General features: G+C 44.7%; 1 protein-coding gene across 5 annotated transcripts in view; it reads left to right on the forward strand.

Annotated features, from left to right (window-relative positions):
- The window catches only part of BICD2 (BICD cargo adaptor 2), a 67,527-nt gene that overhangs the window by 44,175 nt on the left and 1,799 nt on the right, over nucleotides 1-21,553 (forward strand). The window contains exons 3-9 of one of the 5 annotated variants that reach the window (XM_064156267.1): nucleotides 1,502-1,654; nucleotides 2,879-3,331; nucleotides 5,150-6,169; nucleotides 7,300-7,451; nucleotides 15,772-15,982; nucleotides 18,566-18,616; nucleotides 19,102-21,248. In XM_064156267.1, the coding sequence (XP_064012337.1) occupies nucleotides 1,502-1,654; nucleotides 2,879-3,331; nucleotides 5,150-6,169; nucleotides 7,300-7,451; nucleotides 15,772-15,982; nucleotides 18,566-18,598 (2,022 nt within the window). In that variant the 3' untranslated portion in view covers nucleotides 18,599-18,616; nucleotides 19,102-21,248. Of the gene's footprint in view, nucleotides 1-1,501; nucleotides 1,655-2,878; nucleotides 3,332-5,149; nucleotides 6,170-7,299; nucleotides 7,452-15,771; nucleotides 21,249-21,553 lie in introns of those variants that run through there. The other 4 variants (XM_064156266.1, XM_064156268.1, XM_064156265.1 and 1 more) reach the window with 4 other exon arrangements.

Raw genomic sequence — 21,553 nt, forward strand, 5'->3', positions numbered from 1 at the left:
CAGCTGCCTGTAACACATCTCACCCTGTGGCCTTAGATTTGTGCAAAGACAGAGCCAACACCTGCTGGGGCATGGAATGTGGAATGCAGCAGCTTTTCATTTGCATTGTTGCACTGCAGAGTTTGATTTCAGCAATTAATGTTTACTTAGCTTCTCAGTGTGGTGCTCATCTCTTCATTGCTAAGTATAAGCAGAGAGATGTATAGAGTCCAGTCATTACCTGACATGTGAGGGAGCTGCAATTTACATTTATTGGTCTTAACAATTCCAGATGATCCTGTGTTGGTATTCAAAACGTGCCAGCTTCAAGTCTTGGCGTCTGACCCTGCTGCAAAGGCTTCCCTCATCCCTTAGCTTTCTGTGGGTGTCTATTGATATGTGTGCTGTGTTATTTCTGTGTATTCCTGCTGCATACTCACAGGAGGACTGAGACCATATTTCATTCACTTCTGACCACCTTGTTTAAAATCAGAAGTGGAGAACACTATAGGAATCTGAGTTTGTATTCTGGAGGATGAAGCTTTCTTGGCTAGGTTTCTGGATAGCTGAAACCAAAGAGATGCCACAGCCTAGGTAGCTGATTGACAGGATGCCTCTCCTGGGAGCTTCTCTCTGTTCAGAACTGTTTGCAACACCATCTTGTTGCTTCACAGCGGCAGCAGCTGAAATATCTGATTTATTGCCTGTTTGCCTAGCTCTGAAGGCATTCCTACTAATATCTTAGAACATGCTTTAAGTATATAAGTATTTAAAGATGTGCCTTGAAGGAAAGTGATAATGGAAAAAGAGCTAAGTAGAGACATTCACATAGCTGAATATCTGCTGGCTCAATTAATTTGCCTGTACAGTTTCACCCAAGATCTAGACATGTAATGCACTAATATATTTGGGTTTGCTTCTGATCTTTCCCCCCAGAAGAATGGGGATTTTAAAGGCTTTCTTCAGGATCTTGAAAAAGTCTAGTACTGAGGGGAGGAAGGTTTTATAATTAACCACAGTTGCTATTTCTTTCTACCTGGGATCTTGGATTTCATTTGAGCTTTAACTCAGAGGCTCACTTCAAAAGGATTCATTAGACCAAATTGCAGAATGATTGGGCTGCCATGATGAAAAGGTCTGTTGGAAAAGCAGCAGCAGACACGTGTCCAAAAATGATGTCTGGAGTCATCTGAAGTGTTTAAACAGATTCAGGCACCGACTTCTGATCTGGAAGACTTCCCTGTTGCTTACAGCTGGTGAGACAACATAGGTGTGACTGTTGCTCTCCCTGCTTGCTAATTAACATTTGAGTCCAGCGTGAGAATTTATGAGAGAAGCAAGAAAACAGAATCTAATTATCCTGTGACTGACTTGGTTGTCTGTAATTTCATTGTGGAGACTAGCAGGGGAAGAGCTGCTGTTTGAGTAGACCCTGATTGATTAGTGCACTTAAAAACAAGGTAACATTTGGAAATGTAGTTGTGACTGACCACCTCCCTTTGGGATTTGCTTGTTCTTCCAGGTCAATCAGAACGTGGAGATCCAAAGAGCCCGCCTGAGAGATGACATTAAGGAATATAAATTCAGAGAGGCACGTTTGCTGCAAGACTACACCGAGCTGGAGGAGGAAAACATCTGTCTCCAGAAACAAGTGTCTGTCCTGAAGCAAAACCAGGCAAGGTTTTTCAAAACACAGAGCATAGCTTTGGTGGCAACAGCTAGTTACTGTGTCAAAGAATGGTTCTGTCTCACTTGAACATCCCACCCCTTCTCTTCTGTTTGTACTGCTTCTGAGACTATAAGCTGTGGCTTTTAGTATCACAAGTTTAAGACATTTCTGACTCTGCACACAGGCATAAGATTCCATTGCTCTTGCTTTGCCCTTTCAAGTCCTTCTACTGCCTTTTCTGTCTTCGATAGAAGTGAAGTCTGCATCTGTTGTTACTCAGTTTAGTCTTTTTGCAGTACTAGTTTTTCACTGTCTCTTTGCAGACCCTTCCTTCCACCCTGTACCTAAGTCTATTTGTTTCTACTGCTACTGAGTGCCTCTACTCAGAATACAGAATCAAGGGGTTGGAACTAGATGATCTTTGAAGTTCCTTCCAACCTAACCATCCAATGGTTCCTGGATTGTACATCAGGTGTGGTTCAGCACTATGTTCAGCTGGTGTATGTTTGCACCTAAAATTCCTTCACCAGATAGCAAAAATAGAATAGGGTCATAGCTCACCTTTCTTGGGTAACTAAAAGGCATTCCTAAGGTGTTCAACGTTTCACACTAATAGTTGGGGGTTGTAATTTCAGTACAAGAGAGGTTTAAGGGGAAAAAAAGGTAATTTTGCAGGTAAAAACTTGAGAGTTTGCCATTCAATAGCATGTAGCAGCTCAGCAAGTCTGAAGTGTAGAGTTTGAGTTGTCTCCCTCCCCAGACATGCTGAAATGTATGGAAGCAGAGTTTGAATGCCAAGTACAGCCCCACAGCTTTAGCCCAGTGGCACATTGTAACAGCAATGCAGCAGTGCCAGAGGCTCTTTGGGTATATTGAGCTTGAATTTTTGGGAAGGTTGGCCAGGGAATTTGTTTGCCAGAGAAAGAATTTGCATAACGTGCTAGGAAGGCCAGTGTTGTGATGCCTCTGTACCAAACAAAGCATCTCCCACCCATCTTCATTAAGCTGTAGTAGGTCTGATGGTTTGCTTGGGAGATTGTATTTCTTAGTCTCTGTGAAGGTAAATTGTGTTTGCAGATAGCCACAGTGCCAAAACTAGAGTCCAGGGCTGAAAAATGGTTCTCACTGAATCCAGTGAGCTCAAGGACTCAGCAGTAAGATGAGCTGGTGCCTTGCAGGCAAACATTTTCATTAGGGCTTTGGTTTCCATCTCCATTTGTATATCTCCAGGTGGAGTTTGAAGGCTTGAAACATGAAATCAAAAGGCTTGAGGAGGAGACAGAATTTCTCAACAGCCAGCTGGAAGATGCCATACGACTGAAGGAGATCTCGGAGCGCCAGCTGGAGGAGGCCTTAGAGACGCTGAAGACGGAGCGGGAGCAGAAGAACAACCTCCGCAAGGAGCTCTCTCACTACATGAATATCAACGACTCCATGTACAACAGCCACCTAAACATCTCCTTGGACGGGCTGAAGTTCAGTGACGAGGCCACAGAGCCCAACAATGATGAGATGATGAATGGGTTTGAGCAGAACTGCCTCGGCAAGCTCAGCAACGGCAAGAACAGTACCTCCACACCCAAGAAAAACGAGAGCTTCCCTCCAGCCCCAAGCCTGGTGTCAGATCTTCTGAGTGAGCTAAACATTTCTGAAATCCAGAAGCTTAAACAACAGCTCATGCAGGTACATGGCTTTCCTGAACAGTGGTGTACTAACAAATAACTGCTGGTGCTAATTTGGGTTGTGGTTTTGGTCCCTTTGGGATCTCGCGTGGCCACCACGTATCATGAACTGTGTTTGTAAAGGTGTGCTGGTTGGGCCCTGCCTGGGGAACAGATGCTCACCAAGGCCTCTCTATCACTTCCCTTCTTAGATGGGCAGGGGAGAGGGGAAAATACAGCCCATAATAAGAGAGAAGCAATTTAATAATATGAAACCAAAGGGCACAGGCAGAAGCAGAGCAAACAAAGAGGTTTTTCTCTGCTTCCCATCAATCCCAACAATGTGTGATCAGTCCCAGGAAGCAGGGCTCTAGCACGCATAGAATCAACCAGGTTGGAAGAGACCTACAAGCTCATCCAGTCCAACCTAGCACCCAGCCCTGTCCAGTCAACTAGATCATGGCACTAAGTGCCTCATCCAGGCTTTTTTTTTAACATCTTCAAGGACAGAAACTCCACCACCTCCCTGGGCAGTTGCTCTAGAAGACAGACACCATCAACCAGTGTCCCCACACTTCCTTCTGTCACTTAGCTTATGTATCTGAGCTAACCTCATATGGCATGGAACACCCCTTTGGCCAGTTTGGGTCAGCTGGCCTGACTGTGCCCTTGCCCACCCCTCAGTGTGGGGTGGGCAAATGTTGGTAAAAGCACAGCCTTGGTGCTGGATTCAGCAGTAGCCAAACCCCTGCTGTGTTATCAACACCCAGCTACAGCACTGCAAAAGACAGCCCTGGAAAGATGCTCTGGGGAGAATTAACTCCAGCTCAGCCAAAGCCAATACAAAAGGCTTTGATTTAGAGTTTGGAGATGTTGGGTCAGAAGAGCAGCGCCAGGTTTTCAAAGGCTAAGAAGTCAACAGCAGTCATGCACAGAGTTTGGAGGTGCTGCAGTGGTGTGAAGTACCTGCAGTGCCTGCTTCATTGTGGCACTGCTGAGAGAGTGATCTGTTCCAAAAAAATTGATCTTTACTGCAGTCATCTTCATTCAGAGGAGTTTGTACAGCAGAACTATTGTCTGTAATTAATCCAAAGAACGTGAAGTTTTAACCAATGCCAAGCAATTCTGTGCTATATTTGTGCTGTTGGGAGGTTGGAGAGTTTGTGTTGCCTAGAAATGGTTTTAAGTTATCTAATCAAGCATTTTTTAAGTGCTCCATAAGAAAAAAACGTTTTGTGGGGGGAAAAAAAATTGCCAGAATTCTGCCAAATGAGAACTTTCAGAGGAGAACCTTTAAAAGTGTTGGTATTTCTTAGTCCTTCATGAAGCTCCAGGCTTCCTCTGGAGACTAGCTGTATGTTTTCTAATATTTACTGGATAATTTGCAAGGTTAAGAGTAAATTTCAGCTTCTCTTCAGCTGGAAGGATGTTTTCACAACAAGACAATCAGCTATGAAAGAAGTGTGCAAAATGTGCATTTAAAAGTGGAAATAAGAATGAGTTGTCAAGGCAACACTGTGCTTGAGGTAGTTTTTACAAGAAAGCAGGTAGCCTTTCATACCCTGCACATGATTGTGTTTCTGTAACTACCAGCAGACTGCCCAGGGATGTGGTTGAGGCCTCATCCCTGAAGACATTCAAAATCAGACTCAATGTGGCTCTAAGCAGCCTGCTGTAGTTTGAAGTCTCCCTGCTGACTGCAGGGCAGTTGGACAAGGTAACCTTTGAGGGTCCCTTCCAACCCAGTGCAGTCTATGACTCTGAAGTTGCTGTCTCTTACAGTAAAACCATTTAGTGACACAGTTCCCTTTATGTAGCTGTCTGTGTTCATTCATTTCAGATGGAAAGAGAAAAGGTGAACTTGCTGACGACATTACAAGAATCTCAGAAGCAGCTGGAAAACACACGGGGGGCCCTCTCAGAGCAGCATGAGAAAGTTGGCAGGCTCACAGAAAACCTGAATGCCATGAAGAAGCTCCAGGTCAGCAAGGAACGTCAGTCTGCCCTTGACAACGAGAAGGACCGGGACAGCCATGAGGATGGAGACTATTACGAGGTTGACATCAACGGGCCAGAGATTCTGGAGTGCAAGTACAAAGTGGCTGTGGCAGAGATCACCGACCTCAAAGAGGAGCTCAAAAACCTGAAGGCCAAATACAAAGAATGTGAGTCTAAGTATGAAGATGAGAAGAGCAGGTATGAGACCGAGAACCAAGCTCTCACTGAAAAGATCACCTCATTAGAAAAGTCCAGCAGGCATGACAGAGAGCAGGTGAGCAGGCTGGAGAAGGAGCTGAAGAAAGTCAGCGACGTTGCTGGGGAGACGCAGGGCAGCCTCAGCGTGGCACAAGATGAGCTAGTCACCTTCAGTGAAGAGCTGGCCAACCTGTACCACCACGTCTGCATGTGCAACAACGAAACTCCAAACAGAGTCATGCTGGATTACTACAAGGAAGGCAAAGGTGGGCGCAGCAGCCCAGAGGCCAAGGGAAGAAAGTCTCCCATTCTTCTTTCTAAGGGGCTGTTAACTATAGAGCTAGGGAAGGCGGAGAGCGGAAGCGGTGACAGCAGCCCGTCCCCGGTGTCCTCCCTCCCGTCTCCTGTGTTAGACCCTCGCAAAGAGCCCATGAATATTTACAACCTGATCGCTATCATCCGGGATCAGATCAAACACCTGCAGGCTGCTGTGGACAGAACGACCGAGCTGTCCAGGCAGCGTGTCGCCACACAGGAACTGGGGCCAGTGGTGGACAAAGACAAGGAAGCTCTCATGGAAGAAATCCTGAAGTTGAAGTCCCTGCTGAGCACCAAGAGAGAACAGATAGCAACTCTGAGAACTGTGCTGAAGGCCAACAAACAGGTAACAGGCGCCAAGGTTATGGTGTCAGGGAATGGGGTCACAGGAGCCCATACTGCCATAGCCTCAGCTCCATGGGGCACTTCCACTAGAGGCACACAGCTGTCCTGCTGGAAAGCTGAGCACTGGGGCTTTAGCTGCCTTTTGCTAGGCATGTACTGGTGAGACTTTATTAAGCTTAAGATAGCTGCAATCTGCTATCTGTCAAGATAGATTAGATGGTATTTTCTGTAAGACACCAAAAATGAACAGGTAGGTCTTACTTTCTCCTTGGAAGAATTCTAGTAGTTACCTTTAAGAGTTCTTAAACCCAAGTACTCATCTCTCTCAAACTGCAAAGTGAAAGGAAGCCTTTCAAGACCTGGATGTGATCTAAGAATGTAGTGAAAAACAACAGGAATGAAAGGAGAATGGGTCTTTGGGCACTGGGCTCTGCCATTTGATACAAATAACTGCCACGGAGGCACCATGTGGCATGCTTTGTTGTCTCCTCTGAGGTGAAAGTAATGCACATGGGAAGTGTCTTTTTGAAAAAATAGTACAGGATTGATTTCAGGAATGTAGAGAAACTTCCAGTTTTCTTTTGCACATTTTGATAGACATGTCCCAGACTGAGATGGCTAAAATGCTGTAAGGGTTAGAGAACTGTGGGAAGTGCTTGATGGCTGCCATTAAATACAGAACAACTAAATAGGGGGGTTGTTCTTTGTGGTGAAGTATGTCAACTTTCATTTCATTTAGTAGTCAAAGACAGGTGCCACTGAGTGTGTGTTCTATAGCTCCCTAGATGTTGCTGCATGGAGACCTCCCGTGTCTGGCCTCTTTGCGTGGCCATTGGGAGGAGGAGCCCCCTGTGTCTGGCATCTTTGCGTGGCCATTGGGAGGAGGAGCCCCCCGTGTCTGGCCTCTCTGTGTGGCCATTGGGAGGAGGAGCCCCCCCCGTGTCTGGCCTCTTTGCAGTGTTCAAAAGTGATTTTTGTTTTTATTGTAGAAGAACAATTGACCGAAGCTTAACATTGCAGTTCAAAGTAAATGCTTGTTCGTGAAGAGTAGCGATGAGGATGCTCTTAGGTGGCCATTCTGGGAAGGGTCTCATTGACTGGTACCTTTTTGTTCCTCTTGGTCAACACCAGACTGCAGAGGTAGCCCTTGCCAACTTGAAGAGCAAGTATGAGAATGAAAAAGCTATGGTGACAGAGACGATGATGAAGCTGCGCAATGAGCTGAAGGCGTTGAAGGAAGATGCTGCTACCTTCTCTTCCCTGAGAGCAATGTTTGCTACAAGGTAAAGAACCAATCAACTCTGCACAGTGCCAGTCCTTGCTGCTGTGGGGTCAGAGCTGAACTTGCTGACCACTTCCCTGTGCAGAGAGTGGTGGAGTGCATTTTCCAAGGTCATTGCTTACAGTGTTTGATGTGATTGGTGCTGGTCTGTTGTTGTGGTGGTATTTGATTTGGGGATTCCCACCTAAGGCTTCTCTAGAAGCCTATGCTTGTGTTGGACTGATGTGGGAGACCCTGAAATGGGTTGCCTAGGGAGGTGGTTGAGGCCCCATCCCTGGAGGTGTTTCAGGTCAGGCTGCATGAGGGTCTGGCCAGCCTGATCTAGGGTAGGGTGTCCCTGCTGGTAGCAGGGGGATTGGAACTAGATGATCCTTGTGGTCCCTTCCAACCCTGACTGCTTCTATGATTATCCCCAGTCCTTGCAGACTGTAACTTGGAGGAGTGACATTTAGCCATCAAAATGAGCATTTGTTCCACACTGAAGATGTGACTCTGTGACCTGTAATGACCCAGAAGAAAGGAGGGACATTGCAGGCATCTTGTTGTTCATAGGCTGTCTGTCCTGCAGTTGATGTCTGTCATTTCATTTACCTGCGTGAGCTGATTTGGGTTCCACGTGTCCAGAGCTTGCTTCTGCTTTTCAGCTGTGCATTATGCTGCTATCAGAGAAAGCCCTGCTGACACGTCCCATGCTGCAGAAGTGATACATGCTGGTTTGATCTGCACTTACTGCTCCTGTCATTTATTACTTCTGTCAGCCTGCACATTTCTTTTGGAGATTATCAAGGCAACATCACCTGAAATCCAGGTCTGCTTCACAGCTAAAGAACATTCAGTTGATTCCTGGGTGGACATGGTCCTGGAAGTCAGGAAAAGAAAACTTTATCTAAAAGCTGTTAGTCTCACGTGGATGGCAGTCACAGGAACACACCTGGCAATGTTCACTTGCTTGTGTGTTCCGTGCATTACCTAAAGAAGGCTGAGAGGATGCCTCTTGGTGTAACCCAGGCACTTGCTTTTAGTCTAGCCCAAGGAGATGGAAGGATCTATATGTGCTGTCTGTTGCTTCATTCTCTGCCTTCTCTGGACACTTTTTTGGCAAAAACGAAAACAAAACTCCCCCAGACAAACATAAACAAATTAACCTAAGAAACTAATCAGAAAAGGTTGTATTTCTGTCATCTCCTAAAAAGTGCCATGTTAAGGAATCAAGAGGGTGCCTAGTATCATTCCTCAGGCTTTTCTTGTATGGTTTTCTGTGGGGGTGGTTCTGCAGCAGCTCTCATGTTCCTTGGATTCCTAAGATCTTAGGCTTCCTGATGATTCAGCCTTTCTCAGCAGTATCTATGCATGTGGGTAAGCATGGTAAGAAGAAATGGATACCAAGGAATGCTGGACGTTGAATTGTGGCAGCTCATTACACCAGAGAGAGGAATGTTCTGTACAGCCTGGATTTGCCCTGCTTTCTTTTCCCCCTTCTTTCCTCTTCTGGAATGCAGTTGGCGCACAGAAGTCGCAGTGTTTTTGTTAGTTGTAGATCAGCTTGATGCTGAGAGGAAAGAGCAGAAGCATGCTGTTGCATCTCAGATCTTTTCCCTGGAGACAGACATCTAGATGGTGTGTAACTGCAGTAGGTTCTCCTGCCTCAGTGTGAAAGAGAGAGGGTCGCTGTGGGCTGGTTTGGAAAGAAAGAGTTGTCAGAGGGATTAATTTTCTCTCTACCTCTCTCTTGGTGTATTATCTAGAGGTCAGTCTTGTCCTTGTATTGGGAAGACAATAATGAGGATTCCTTGGCATGGGGAAATTGGAGGCAGAAAAAAAGAGTTTCTTTCTTAAGAGCAGCAGGCTCTTCTCTGGCCTGGAGCTCTTGCTGGGAGTTATGTGTGACCAGAGTCACACAGAGGCAAGAGTGAGCTCAGTTTGAGGATGCAGAGCAGTCTCCCCTGCCTAAACAAGCAATTGCAATTTCTGAACTCATGCTTGACCTGCTGACACTAGTGTAAAAAAAATAAGAGCAAGAATAAAGGATGACTCAAAAAGCTGAGGATGAATCAAGTGGAGATGTGGTCTGCAGAGCCTTTTGTCTTGTTGAGCACTTGGGTTCCTTGTATGGCAGGGAAGCAGCTGGGCCTCACATTTTGTATCTAGCTTAGGATAGTGGTGTTTGCACAAAGCATGTCCAATTGCTTCTTTCTTCCAGTGTGCCCACTATTTCAGACATCACAATAGCAATCACAACCTATTACTGCAGACAGGGCACTGTCACCCTTTCCCTCTCTTGCCTTTGCTCACAGAGGATTAGTAGCTTGGTGGCTGGCCAAGTGCATTTCACTGCCAGTGGTGGATTCATCTGTGTCTCCATTCCAGGCAGTTTTGGAAGAGGTATTCCTAGATGCTTTGATGAAGATAGCCTCAAAAATTGCTTTGGAGTCTGATACTTATTTTTAGACATGTTTTAAGTATCAGAAGCATGGAACAACCCAATTTGGCTTCTCCATTTAAAGCAACTTGCAGGAAATTGTTTGTTCTTTGGCCAGGAGGTTTGTATCAGCAGAGACTAATAAGAGGCTCTTGCCCTGCTGTGTTCATTTCAGTGCTAGATTTGAGTGTGGGATGAAGCAAACTACTGCACACAGGTGTTTTTACACAGGAGGACACCCATTCTGTAGGATGCAAGAGCTGTCAAAACACGGGAGAGTTGAGGGGTGGGCACAAATATAGCAACTGACCTAATTTCCTTGTTAAAGTAGGTTAAGCCCACTAATTTCACAATCTATCAGCTACTTCTAATAATTCATGAAAATACAATAAGGTTTAGCCTGGAGACAAAGAAAGGCTTGGAGAACACAGATGAACAGCTTCCAGGACTGAGGGACTGTGGCAGCACTCCAGACAGCAGTGCACACCTGAAACTGAGCTGTGCTACAGAGGAATAGACCAAGACGTGCATTATGGACTACAGACATACATGCAGTAGTTGCCTTGGTCAAGTCCACATATCCCTGTTGTGTGTACAAACAGCCTGGAAGCACTGGAAGCCAGATGAAAATCTGTCCTTTGGAGCTGAAAATGGATTGTATCAGCTTAATTAGATTGTAATAGGTGTCTTATGTATTGCTGTGTTACAATCAAACGTTTGCTTTCTTTGGTAAGCTCTTCACCAGAAGAGGAATATAAACAAATAGCCTCTCTATTTAAACTCTGATGTGGAGCTGAACATCTTTTCTTGGTTTACTTTGTCAAAATACCTGGGTGGGTGTGTTCTGTATTTTAAAGAAGGCCTTGCAAATGGTCAAAAGGGCTTCGCCCAAACCACTGCTGTCAGAATTTTCATCTGTGTAAACAAAACACTGCTTTGTTTGCAGTCAAACCTTCAAGGGAGATTTCCCAAAGGCAAAACAAGCCTTTAAAATTCAGGGTGTATGAACTAGGAGTTTGGACTTCCTCTGCTTTTGGGCTGCATCTCCAACAAAAGGCAGTATGAAGGGCACATCTTTGCAGTTAAGGCCTTGCACTCAGGTCTCTGTTTGAGTGCACTCAAATCAAGGGGCTGCTTTTCAAGGGTTTGAGGATTTGAGTTTAGTGTGACCCAGTGCCCTATGTAAACAGCACCAAGAAGGGAGTGAGAACAGAAGTTCCCAGCTAGAGCTAGAAACTGTTGGTGGTATTCAGGTCACTTCCAAGTCAGGCGCAGGGAACACAGGGCCAGGACCTGCTGCTGTTCTTTCCTGGCAAAAAAAATATTTAACATCCAAAACTAAGGTACTCTGTGGTTAATGTCTGTCTTTTTTTTCTTAATTGCCATTTACAAGGTTAAGAAAATGGACAGGTTTTATTTGTTGTGGAGAACAATATAAATCCCTGCTTTAGTGTGTGTGTACGGGTGGGTTAGCAGTGAATTTCAGATAAGTTAATTAATCTTCCTCTAAAATATGGTCAGAATGAAGACTACTTGTTTTCTTTGCAGGACAAAGAGCCTCTCCCAAGTGCTGAGAGGGAACTTGAAGTGTGTTTTGTTTCCCAGTGGTTTGAGATGGCAGTGCAGCAGGTTCCTTGTCTTGTGGGTCCAGATATGTTTCTAGATTGCCTGTAAGCAGTTTGTCATTCAAACTTGCAAGCACATTAGAGCTAAGTTTTCTATCTTATGGGGCAAAAGAAACTGCAGCAAAAGATGATTTCTGCTACTTGTTTAGAGAACACCTCCAAATGGGACCATTTCCAGAGTCCACTGCAAGCGGCAGGCACACGGATTCATGAACTAGCAATTCAGATTAAAGGCCTTGGAGGATGGTTAGATGAAGAGCAGGAGGCCACTAGGGTCATCTCTTCATGGCCAGGAAAAGAGCAGACTGAGAAGAGCTAGGCATAGGTCAGAGAAGAGGGCAGTTCAAACCTAATTTGGCATTTTAAGAAGCAAAGGTGAGTTTGTGATGTCAGTCTTATATTCTGCTAACTAGAGAAAATGGCAGAAACCATCCATAATGGAAATACAACCTGGATTTTCACCTTGCTCTGCCCTTTGCCACTGGTTTTCTGCCTTTTTGATACAACCTGCAAATTTCTCACCTCTTTATTTTGCATCTTGGGCACTAGGTACACTCATGACACCATTATCTCTTTCTGCAAGTGCCTTCTGTGTGACAGGTTGCAGCTAAACTCCTGTAGTGGATGGACTACATCAGTCTCAAACTAGCCAAGCTGGCTACTCCCTGGTATACTTGTCAAAGCCAGGCAACGAGACCAAACAACAGCTTCATATAAAGGAATTTGTCCTAGTAAGCCCTGGCAGACTTAAACTGTCTCTGAAGTGACTTAGGGTACCTCTTCATTCCTCTGATGAAAAACTCAGGCTTCTCAGCTTTGCTGTTCACATCTTCTCTGTTTCTTTTCAAGAGGCTGAGAACATGCAGGGATGGTAACACGACAGATTTCTCATCCCTCTTAAACAAAGGTAGAAGCTGCTAAGAAATCTAGCAGCAGGCATTGCAAAGCAGTGTGCCTAGATGTAATTAACAGCTATCTCCAGGTTCACATTCTTCTCAAACTGTTAAATACAGGGAGTGACAAACTGTGTGAGGTCAAGGAAGGGACAAGTGGCAAGTGTTAAAATGTCCTGGGAGGGCTGATAGCTTGTAACAGGAGAACAAAATTACAAGAGAGTGCTCCTGAAACAGAGCCATATGACAGGTAAGAAACTGAGAGCTAGCTGTTTATGGATGGAGAAAAGCTCAGTCAGTTTTCTAAGCATCCAAAGCATTTGGGGAAATATTCTTGTGTTCATCAAAGGCCTGCAGAACATAAAGCAGCTTAAAGTCATGCAGAGAACAGTGCAGTGCTCACAGGACTGTGAATCATAGCTAAAGGGACTCCATACTGGGCTCCACACAGTAGAAGTATTCAACCTCTCTAAAAATATTCCATAGGATAAATGCTCAGAGAAGCCAGACACCGGAAATGTGACTTTGGAACTTTCCAGGATGAAATTCCCAGATGGGAGTAACCCATTTGCCTCCTGTTGCTGGAGCTGGAGCTAGAGGTGATGAATGATGTCTGGAGAGAAAAATGTCTGGGCTGTTGGCACCCACTGGAAAGCAGGGAGAAGTCCAGGCAGGACAAGGGTATTCGACCCTCTGGACATGCTCCAAAAAGCCACAAGTGATGTCACGTTGATAGCAGGGATGTGCCTGGCAGTTCAAGTGTCTGCTGTTGGTGATGCTGGCGATGGTGAGACTCGCCTCTGGGGAAGGTGCCTCTGTAGGCAGAGCCTGGGTCTGGGTTACAGCAGCGAGTTCTCACTCCTCTCCCAGGTGTATGTCCACACCAGAGTCCTGCCTGCTGTAGAGCTTTGTTTGAATGGCTGCTGTTGAGGAGAGCTTTGTTTGAATGGCTGCTGTTGAGGATAAGGCACAGGAGGTGGTGTTGTGGTGGAACAGTGGTGCCATGACAGCTTTTGCGTAGCTTGTCTGCCCTTTCTTTTTAAAGCAAAATGGAAAATGAGTTAATTTAAAACACCTGGCATGGGGCACAACTGCCACAGCAGTTACTGAGTCTGTGGTGATTTAGGCAAGGCTTGGTCTCATTTGACAGTTCATAGCAAGCCTCAGTGCTTGTAGTCTGTAAAAGAAAATAAAACCCAAGTGTGTGCACAGCTTTAGTGGCACAGTGGAGAGAGGGACAAAGAGATCAGGATCAGACCCTCCACCCCTTACTAATCTCTTCAGTAAGCAACTGGTTAAAAATGTCCTGTGTGAGGGTCTTAAATTGGTTTCTAATCTAGTGGCATAGGGTTGCTAATTTCAGCCTTTAAATACAAGAGAGAATAGGACTTTTCTTTTGGGTTCTTGGAGGGAATTTGCTATCAAAGTTTATAGTTTGTGTCATTGGAAACTGAGAAGCGTAGTGTCCTGCAGCACAGGATCCATTGTTCCCTCTCAGTGCAGAAGATAGTTCCTCCTATTTGTTTCAAACTGCGAGAAGGGCTCAGGGAGCTGGGAGTGGTCAGTCTGGAGAAGAAGAGGCTGAGGGGAGACCTCAGTGTTCTCTACAGCTCCCTGAAGGGAGGTTAGAGGGAGGAGGGGGTTCCAAGCTGCACCAGAGGAGGTTCAGGCTGGATGCTAGGAAATATTTCTGCACTGACATTGGAACAGGCTGCCCAGGGCAGTGCTGGAGTCACCATCCCTGGAAATGGTCAGTCAACCTGTAGAGCTGATGCTTAGGGACATGACTGAGTGTTGACCCTTCAGTGCTGGGTCAAGGGTTGGACTTGGATGAGCTTGGAGGTCTCTTCCAACCGGATGTTTTCTGTAATTCTGTGAACACAGGCCTGGTCCTGCTATTCAAAGTCAGGGGGAGCAGAACTCAGAACCTTGAGAGTGTATGCACAGATGATGAATCTGCAAATGAAAGCAGTTTTGGTTTGTGCTGAGTCATTTTTTTTGGTGTGTTTCAGTTTATGAATCCCCCCCCCAGTCTGTTTTATTTTACATAACGATGATAAATGTCCCTTAAATCCAGAGCTTTTTCCATTTGGATGCTAAAAGGAACATAATCTTCTGCTGATATTTTTGGTTTTATGAAGAAGTTGCATTTTACAGATGCGACCATTGTAAATTGCAGCTGGTACCTATGAATATTTATTTTTCTACACATAATTGGTCTTTTATGTGCAGTCAATGTGCATCTAGATGCAAAGACATTAGTTTTGTCAGTTTTTCATGACACACTGTGCAAGTTAAGCAGGAAAAAAATGATTATAGATGAAAGAGCTTGCAGGCATTTGTACAGCTTCTCCCACAGGGTTCTCAGGAACACTTGATTCCTTTAATTGTTTAAAATTGATTTAGTGAAAACACTTACAAAAAGGCCATTTGCTCCAGAGAAAATGGTAATAAAAATCTAGTTATACCTTTTTTTTTCATCAAGAATCTAAGCAGGCTGAAGTAGAATGATTAAAGATGGTTGGTTTTGAAGGGAGCTGTTGAGTCACCACTTGAAATGTCTCGTTTGGACTCCATGTGTGTAAGTAACAAAGTTGAGGTGCTCTTAGTAGCCATTTTAGTAATGGTCATTGTACAGCACCACTGCTGCTCTCCCCAGGCTCACTTTCTAGCTAAAGCTTAGAAAATTGGTGATCTCAGTTGAAGTAGAGACAAAAGTAATTTGCCTGCATTGTGCCTGCTTGCTATAGAAAGACACCTTGCCTGAACTTTAGACACAGGGACTTTGATACCAGCCTCCAGGCTTTCAGCATCTAAGGATGCTCTTAATTACACTACCTTGTGAAAGTCATAGAATCAGTCAGGGTTGGAAGAGACCACCAGAATCGTCTAGTTACAACCTGCCTGCCATGGACAGGGACACCTCACTAGATCAGGCTGTCTGGAGTCTCATCCAAACTGACTTTAAACATCTCCAGGGATGGGGCTTCCACCACCTCCCTGGGCAACCCGTTCCATGGTCTCAGCACCTTCATGGTGAAGAACTTCTTCCTAACATCCAGTCTGAATCTACCCATTTCTATCTTTGTTCCATCCCCCCCACTCCTATCACTACCTGACATCCTAAAAAGTCCCTCCCCAGCTTTCTTGTAGGCCCCCTTAAGATAGTGAAAGGCAATGAATATATGCATGAATGCAAGTGTAGAGTGTAGAACTCCAGTGGAACACAATTGTGATCATCTGCAGGTGTGGTTGAAGTTCTTGTTGACAAGAGAGCGCATGCAAGCTTCTGCAGAGCTGTCCCTGCAGCCGTGGGCTGGGCAGGAGGGATCTGTGTGATGTAGCTGGCAGCAGGAGTGCTAAGGCTGCTGTGTTCCCTTGCAGATGCGACGAGTACGTCACGCAGCTGGATGAAATGCAGCGGCAGCTGGCGGCAGCGGAGGACGAGAAGAAGACTCTGAACTCCTTGCTCCGGATGGCTATCCAGCAGAAACTGGCACTGACCCAGCGCCTGGAGCACCTGGAGCTGGACCACGAGCAGTCCAAGCGCGTGCGCACAAAATCCGCTTCCAAAGCCAAGGGCCCGAATCCTGGCGTAAGTCACGTGCGGTCCTGCGGAGACAGGCCTGAAGGCTCTGTCCTCAACAACCAGGTGTTCTGTAGTGAGAAATACAAAATCTATTGTGACTAGGCCAGGGGGGCAGGAAAATCACATCCTGCCTCTTGTCTGATGCTCTAGCCCTCAGCGTAAGTCCCCGCTACCTAACCTGGCAGTGAGTTGGCTCGTTCTAGTACGTCTTGAAGCAGGTAATACACATTGTATTCTGGTGGTCTTAACTGTAATTCGTGAGCACAGGGGTGCTGTTAACAAGTTCGTGGTGGAGAGGAATTAGCTCTTTCCACAGTGGATGTGTCTGGGTTTTGCTGTTGATGGTAAGTGTTACAAGGAGGATACCTGGTGCTGCTAGTTGTAGTTTGGCCAGCACCAGCAGGATCCTTTCTCTGGGGCTGCAGCACACTTTAAGAAATGCTTTTACAAGCAGGCACAAACAGAAAACTTTCCTTCTGGTTGTGGCTCGAGAAGTGGTGAAAAGCAAACGTTAAAATTAGAGGCATGTCTTGAAAAGTGCAGAGCGTTTCAAAACAGGAAGCCTACTGAATTTGCCTCTTGTGGCAGGTACTAAGAATTTGCTGTCCTGTGACCACTGACCAAGGCCCTGAAGCTTTTACAGGCTATAAAAGCTGGAAAAAACACTTGGGAAGGGTACATTAGTTAGACTGCTTCCCTCTCTTCAGAGGGGCAACCAGAAGAAACTTGCACATTTATATTAAAAGATATGCAATATTTACCCCATTTGATTAAAAGGGTAAAATTCCAAGAGTTGGGATCTGACCTAGTAGACAGTTCCACTTGGAGAAGCTGTGCTGTGGAAAAGTGTCATGTCCTGAAAGGATCTTGTTGGGCTTCTGTTACTCCTGGCAAGCAGAACACTTTGGAAAGAATCTGGTTTGTGTGTTGCTGTAGCCACACGACATACCTGTGTAGAATTAATGTGACTGTGGTCTAGGACCATCAGTCACAAACCAGTTTGTCTCAGCTTTCAGTATGACTCTGACTAGGATAGAGTACTGCAGAGCTCTGATCTCTTGTGTTTAAAGACACAAAAGCTGTTGCATTCCTCGTGCAAGCATGTGGTTCACATTATAGGCGCAGGAAATGGAATGAGATCATCCTGCTAATCATTATTTATCAAGTAGCTTAGTATGCAAATTAACCTTTAAAAACAAACCTTTGTCTGCTGATGAACTTGTAAGGGGCCTTTTTAGCCACTTCATTACAATGTTTGATAATATCAAAGTGTACTTCATAATCGGTGCCTAATGAGAGAAAGAGATAGGAAACGTCGCTTCCAGACTGGTGGAGACTTTGTGGAGCACACGAAGGCACACTTCTTGAACCCAGAGTTTTAAAGTGCCTAACCTCAAACTTCAGTTTCCTGTAAAGCCCTCTTCATTTTGTACTCTTTCAAACAATTTTGTATGCCTCTGGTGTAGCTAGAGGCAGCGTGAGCCTGCAGAGCTGTGTGCTCAGCAGTGCTGCACCCTGCAGCCATCCAGACGTTCTGCCGGGGCACTGCCTCATCTCACCACCATTCCCGTAGCTGACCAATAGCTTGCTTCCTGGGCACCCCGCTCTGCCTGCAAGCAGCCAGGAGATCCCACAGTACTGACAGGAGGAAACCTCCTGGGAGTTTCCTTTCCCAGACAGTGGGAGGGGGAGGGGAAGGCTTCTAAATTAATACTATACCTTGTGACAAAGCTGGGAAGCAGCAGAATGCCACATTCCAGAGCCAGAATTGCACTTACAGTATTGTGAGGAGGGAAAAACCCCGAAGTGATTTAAGTCTAATGTGTCGCTCAAACACCACTGCTTGAGAAGTTTGAACAAAGAGCAATTCTGGCTTTAGAAACTAGGCCTTGTGCATCCACAATTACTTTCTTTTTTGTTAAGATAAGACTGAATTCTCCTGAATTTGAGCTTGAATATTACTAAACAGCAGGTTTAGAAGTGAGACATCTTTTAACCATTGTCAGTCCTGCTTTCCTCTTCTTTACTGCACAACCTCCCCCAAAGCCTTTATTCTCCTTCCTCTGTGGAGTACAATTTAAAGATACTTTGTAAAAGCAGGCATTTTAGTGCTGACTTTCTCTGCACCAGTAGAAGCTGTTACAATTTTGCTTCCCTTATGCTAGGGAGCGCTAATGCAGTTTTCACTGCTCCCATGTCTAGTATTTTTCAAAAATACTGCCATTTAAAGGCAAAATAAAAAAAAAGAGTAACTGTTTGAATGCATTGTTAGAGTTTTTAGGGTCAGGGGTTATTTTTCAGATTAACTGGAACTTTCTGTAAAGTTTCCAGTGTTAGCAGACAGTGCCTAGCACTATCACTCTTGGATCATGCATTCACTTCCAAGGAGGAGCAGTTTTGCTATTAGCCCAATAGCCTCAGTATTCATTTCCACCTCCATTTATTGCTGTGAATCTCTAAACAACAAAAGAGCCAACCTGCCTGCTGTTTGAGCTTGCCAAGGGTATGGTTTAACTTCCTATAGCACCTGTTGTATAAGGAAATGAGGAATGGTGGCAAGGTGACTGGATCTGCTGTTTGTGTTTTTAGGTAATGTTTCAGATTGAGTCTTGCAATTCTTGATTAACAATATCTCAAAAGGTATATTGGCTGCAAGTCTTTCATATCACTTTCAGTGGGTTGGGATAAAGCATGGAAAATTCCTTAAGCCAACACCTACCTCTGCCAGCAGGCTCTTCTGAATGATGTTCTCTGCATTGGCCTGCATGATACACTGACCTGCATGTTTCTGGAGAACCTAAAGCTTCACTGAAAACGTTTCTTGCACATTCATTGCTGTTAACTTGTGCTTGAACAGCAAAGCTTTATTCAGTACTTGTAAGAAACCTTCTTCCTGCAAAGCTCTTGCTCCTGAGCTAAACCCACAAAGCGCTGCTCCGTCGGCTTGGAAAGCATCTGCAAGCTGCAAGGCTGCTTCTGCCCCAGCAAGCTAACAGACACCCTCCACCAACTAACCTGCTTGTGCAGCACAGTGGCTTCGGTTGTTTCATCAAGAAGTAAACACTGATTTTTTTTCATTTTGATCTTTTTTTCTCTAATGCCATTTTATTTTTCCATTTTTTCAGCTGTAGATTAGTCCCTGGAGAAGGCCCTTCCAACAGTGCAACAGCATTGCTTAGCCTCTTTCATGACAGTTCAAAGTGGTAGACCATTGCACAAGGAATGGAAACCACTGCCCTGATCCTAACTTTTGAAACCTCCTTTTCCTATGTACTACCTGAAACTCTCCTTTTGTGTCTGAAGCTATAAAACAAACAAGCTTTACCTATCAGTGCTGCTGCAGTAAGAAAACTTACAAGTGCTGAAGAAACCTACTTCCAATGTAACGATCACCACGGTAGTTTGTGACCTACTAGAACTGTTGGGAAGGGGAATTTCTGACGTCCATGCAGATGCTCCTTTTTTTTTTTATCTGATTGTTAAACCTGTGCACTTTGGATATTTTGATATTTTCTTTAGCTTCTTTAATTCCCTATGTAGAAGAGTTTATATAAATGCGATGGTTTGTGCTCACAGTCTCCAGTCTGGGCTTGTGATTTTTGAATTCTACATCAGCATGTGGCAGAGATTTGGCAGGGGGAGAGCTCTAGATTGGGGTTAGAAAAAGAGTTTCCACAAAAACCAGGAGCTCTGCTAAACTGTGTGCTGTGCTTCAGCAGTTTTTTTTTATGATGATAAACTGTTAAGCTTTATATGTTTAAAGTTCTGATTATTTTGTTGTTGTTTGGTTGGTTTTGGTTGGTTTTGGTTTTTTGTTTTTTTACCTGCCATGTTCATTAAGAAATCCAGGGTATTCCAATTCTGGGGTTTTTTTCATATTGTATTATTATTCTTAGGAATAGTTCAATGTAACAAGAAGAAAACTTGACTTTGCTCTGGTTAAAACAGTAATAGGCACTTGAAAAATATTAAATAAGTAGTATTACCTATAAATTGCAGAATTCCTGGGTTCTAGGAAGCTGAAGTATTATTGATTAACAGAATTTTCTACAACTATACCAGTTAAATTCCAAATTGGAATTGTTTTGTTACTTTTTCATTTTATCGTGCCAAATTCTGGTACATTTAGAAAGCAAACTCCTAAAGCTGTCGATAGGGTGTTAGGTGTCAGCGCCTTTCTGTCACTCGTCATTGCCAGTAGTGCCTTGAATCATGGTAAGGGAGGCTCTCAGAGTTAGCTTAGTCTGAGTCCTGTAACGTAGGAGCAAGGGAATGGCTGTTTGGAAGCGGAGGAAGACCTGGAGCAATAAGTGCAAAGCCAGCTCCCCTTTCACACGTTGTTAATGAGCAGTCTTACTCTAGAGGCTCTAGAGTCAAGGGATTGTAAACAATTCTGTTAGTCAATGATATTTCATCCTGCAAATCCTTGCAAATTCAGGGGTATAAAGAAAAAGAAACACAAACCTGAACAAACCCAAATCCGCTTTGGGACCCAAATGGACTCGTGCTGAACAAGTGAGCAGGAAGTCCGGCGCCTTGGTGGCGAGAGCACAGAGCGCATCGAGCGGTGGCTGTCACTGTAGCTTCGTGTGCTGGTGGGTGCAGTTAACCATAGTATTGTCTGCAGCTGTGGAGAGCAGAACACTGGTACCTTCTCCTGCATGTTGTATCTAACCATTGTGTTTTCAGGAAACAGAAATGGAGAAGTGCCTCAGCAAGCGGTACCCACCCCTGTACTGCATGTGGAGGCTCAGGTGAATGATTAAATTGGTGCTCGCTGAGGGGAAGCCTTCCCACTGCTCAAAAAAAGTACAAATTGAAACGGCATTGATAGTGGGGAAAAGATTTCTGTTTGCTGGAAACAAAGCATTATTATACCTAGATGTGGGGACTTGTATGTCCATCTTGTTACAGTATTGATTCATAAGAAATATTGTTGCATTTAAAAATGACTGCATTTGTCTGTGGGTATTTATTTGCAATCCTGTCCAAGTACTGTACTCTGTTCTATGTGCATTACCTTTAGTGGTGGATTGGTCTCCACTGAACGTCCTGGGCAGTAACCTTGGCGTGGATCTGGGAAGAACAAAATGCTAAAGACCAAGTGTGGAAACTTCTTACAAGTGTAACTGTGTGTTAATTGGATAACCTTAGGAGGTGTAGAGAGCAAAACTTTGCTTCCACATTAACCAACTGCTTACTGTAGGGAAGCAATCTGCCTGCGTAAGGGTAGTCACATTGGCTGTGTCAATAAAAGAGAAAAGAAAGCCTGTTTCCTGCTTCTTGTCTTTGTCTTTGAAGAAACTGCCATTCGAAGTAGTCTTCCTAAGGTGTTGGTTTGGTTTCATTTTGTTTTCTTTTCAGTGTGGGCAGAAACTGGCCCAGGAATGTTTCAAGGGAATTTGGTAAATACACAGAAAAGAGCCAAATGTGTTGGCTTGCAGCACCACTGCCATCTTTTTTCCCCCCTCTTTAATGATTCAGTAATAACAGTCACATTTGCAGAAAGAATTTCCACATAGATATGTTGTGGGCTGTTTCTGGACACTGGTGGCAAAAGGTCAGAGATAGGTTACT

This window comes from Pogoniulus pusillus, chromosome 16, assembly GCF_015220805.1.
Source record: "Pogoniulus pusillus isolate bPogPus1 chromosome 16, bPogPus1.pri, whole genome shotgun sequence".
Lineage (NCBI taxonomy): Eukaryota > Metazoa > Chordata > Aves > Piciformes > Lybiidae > Pogoniulus > Pogoniulus pusillus.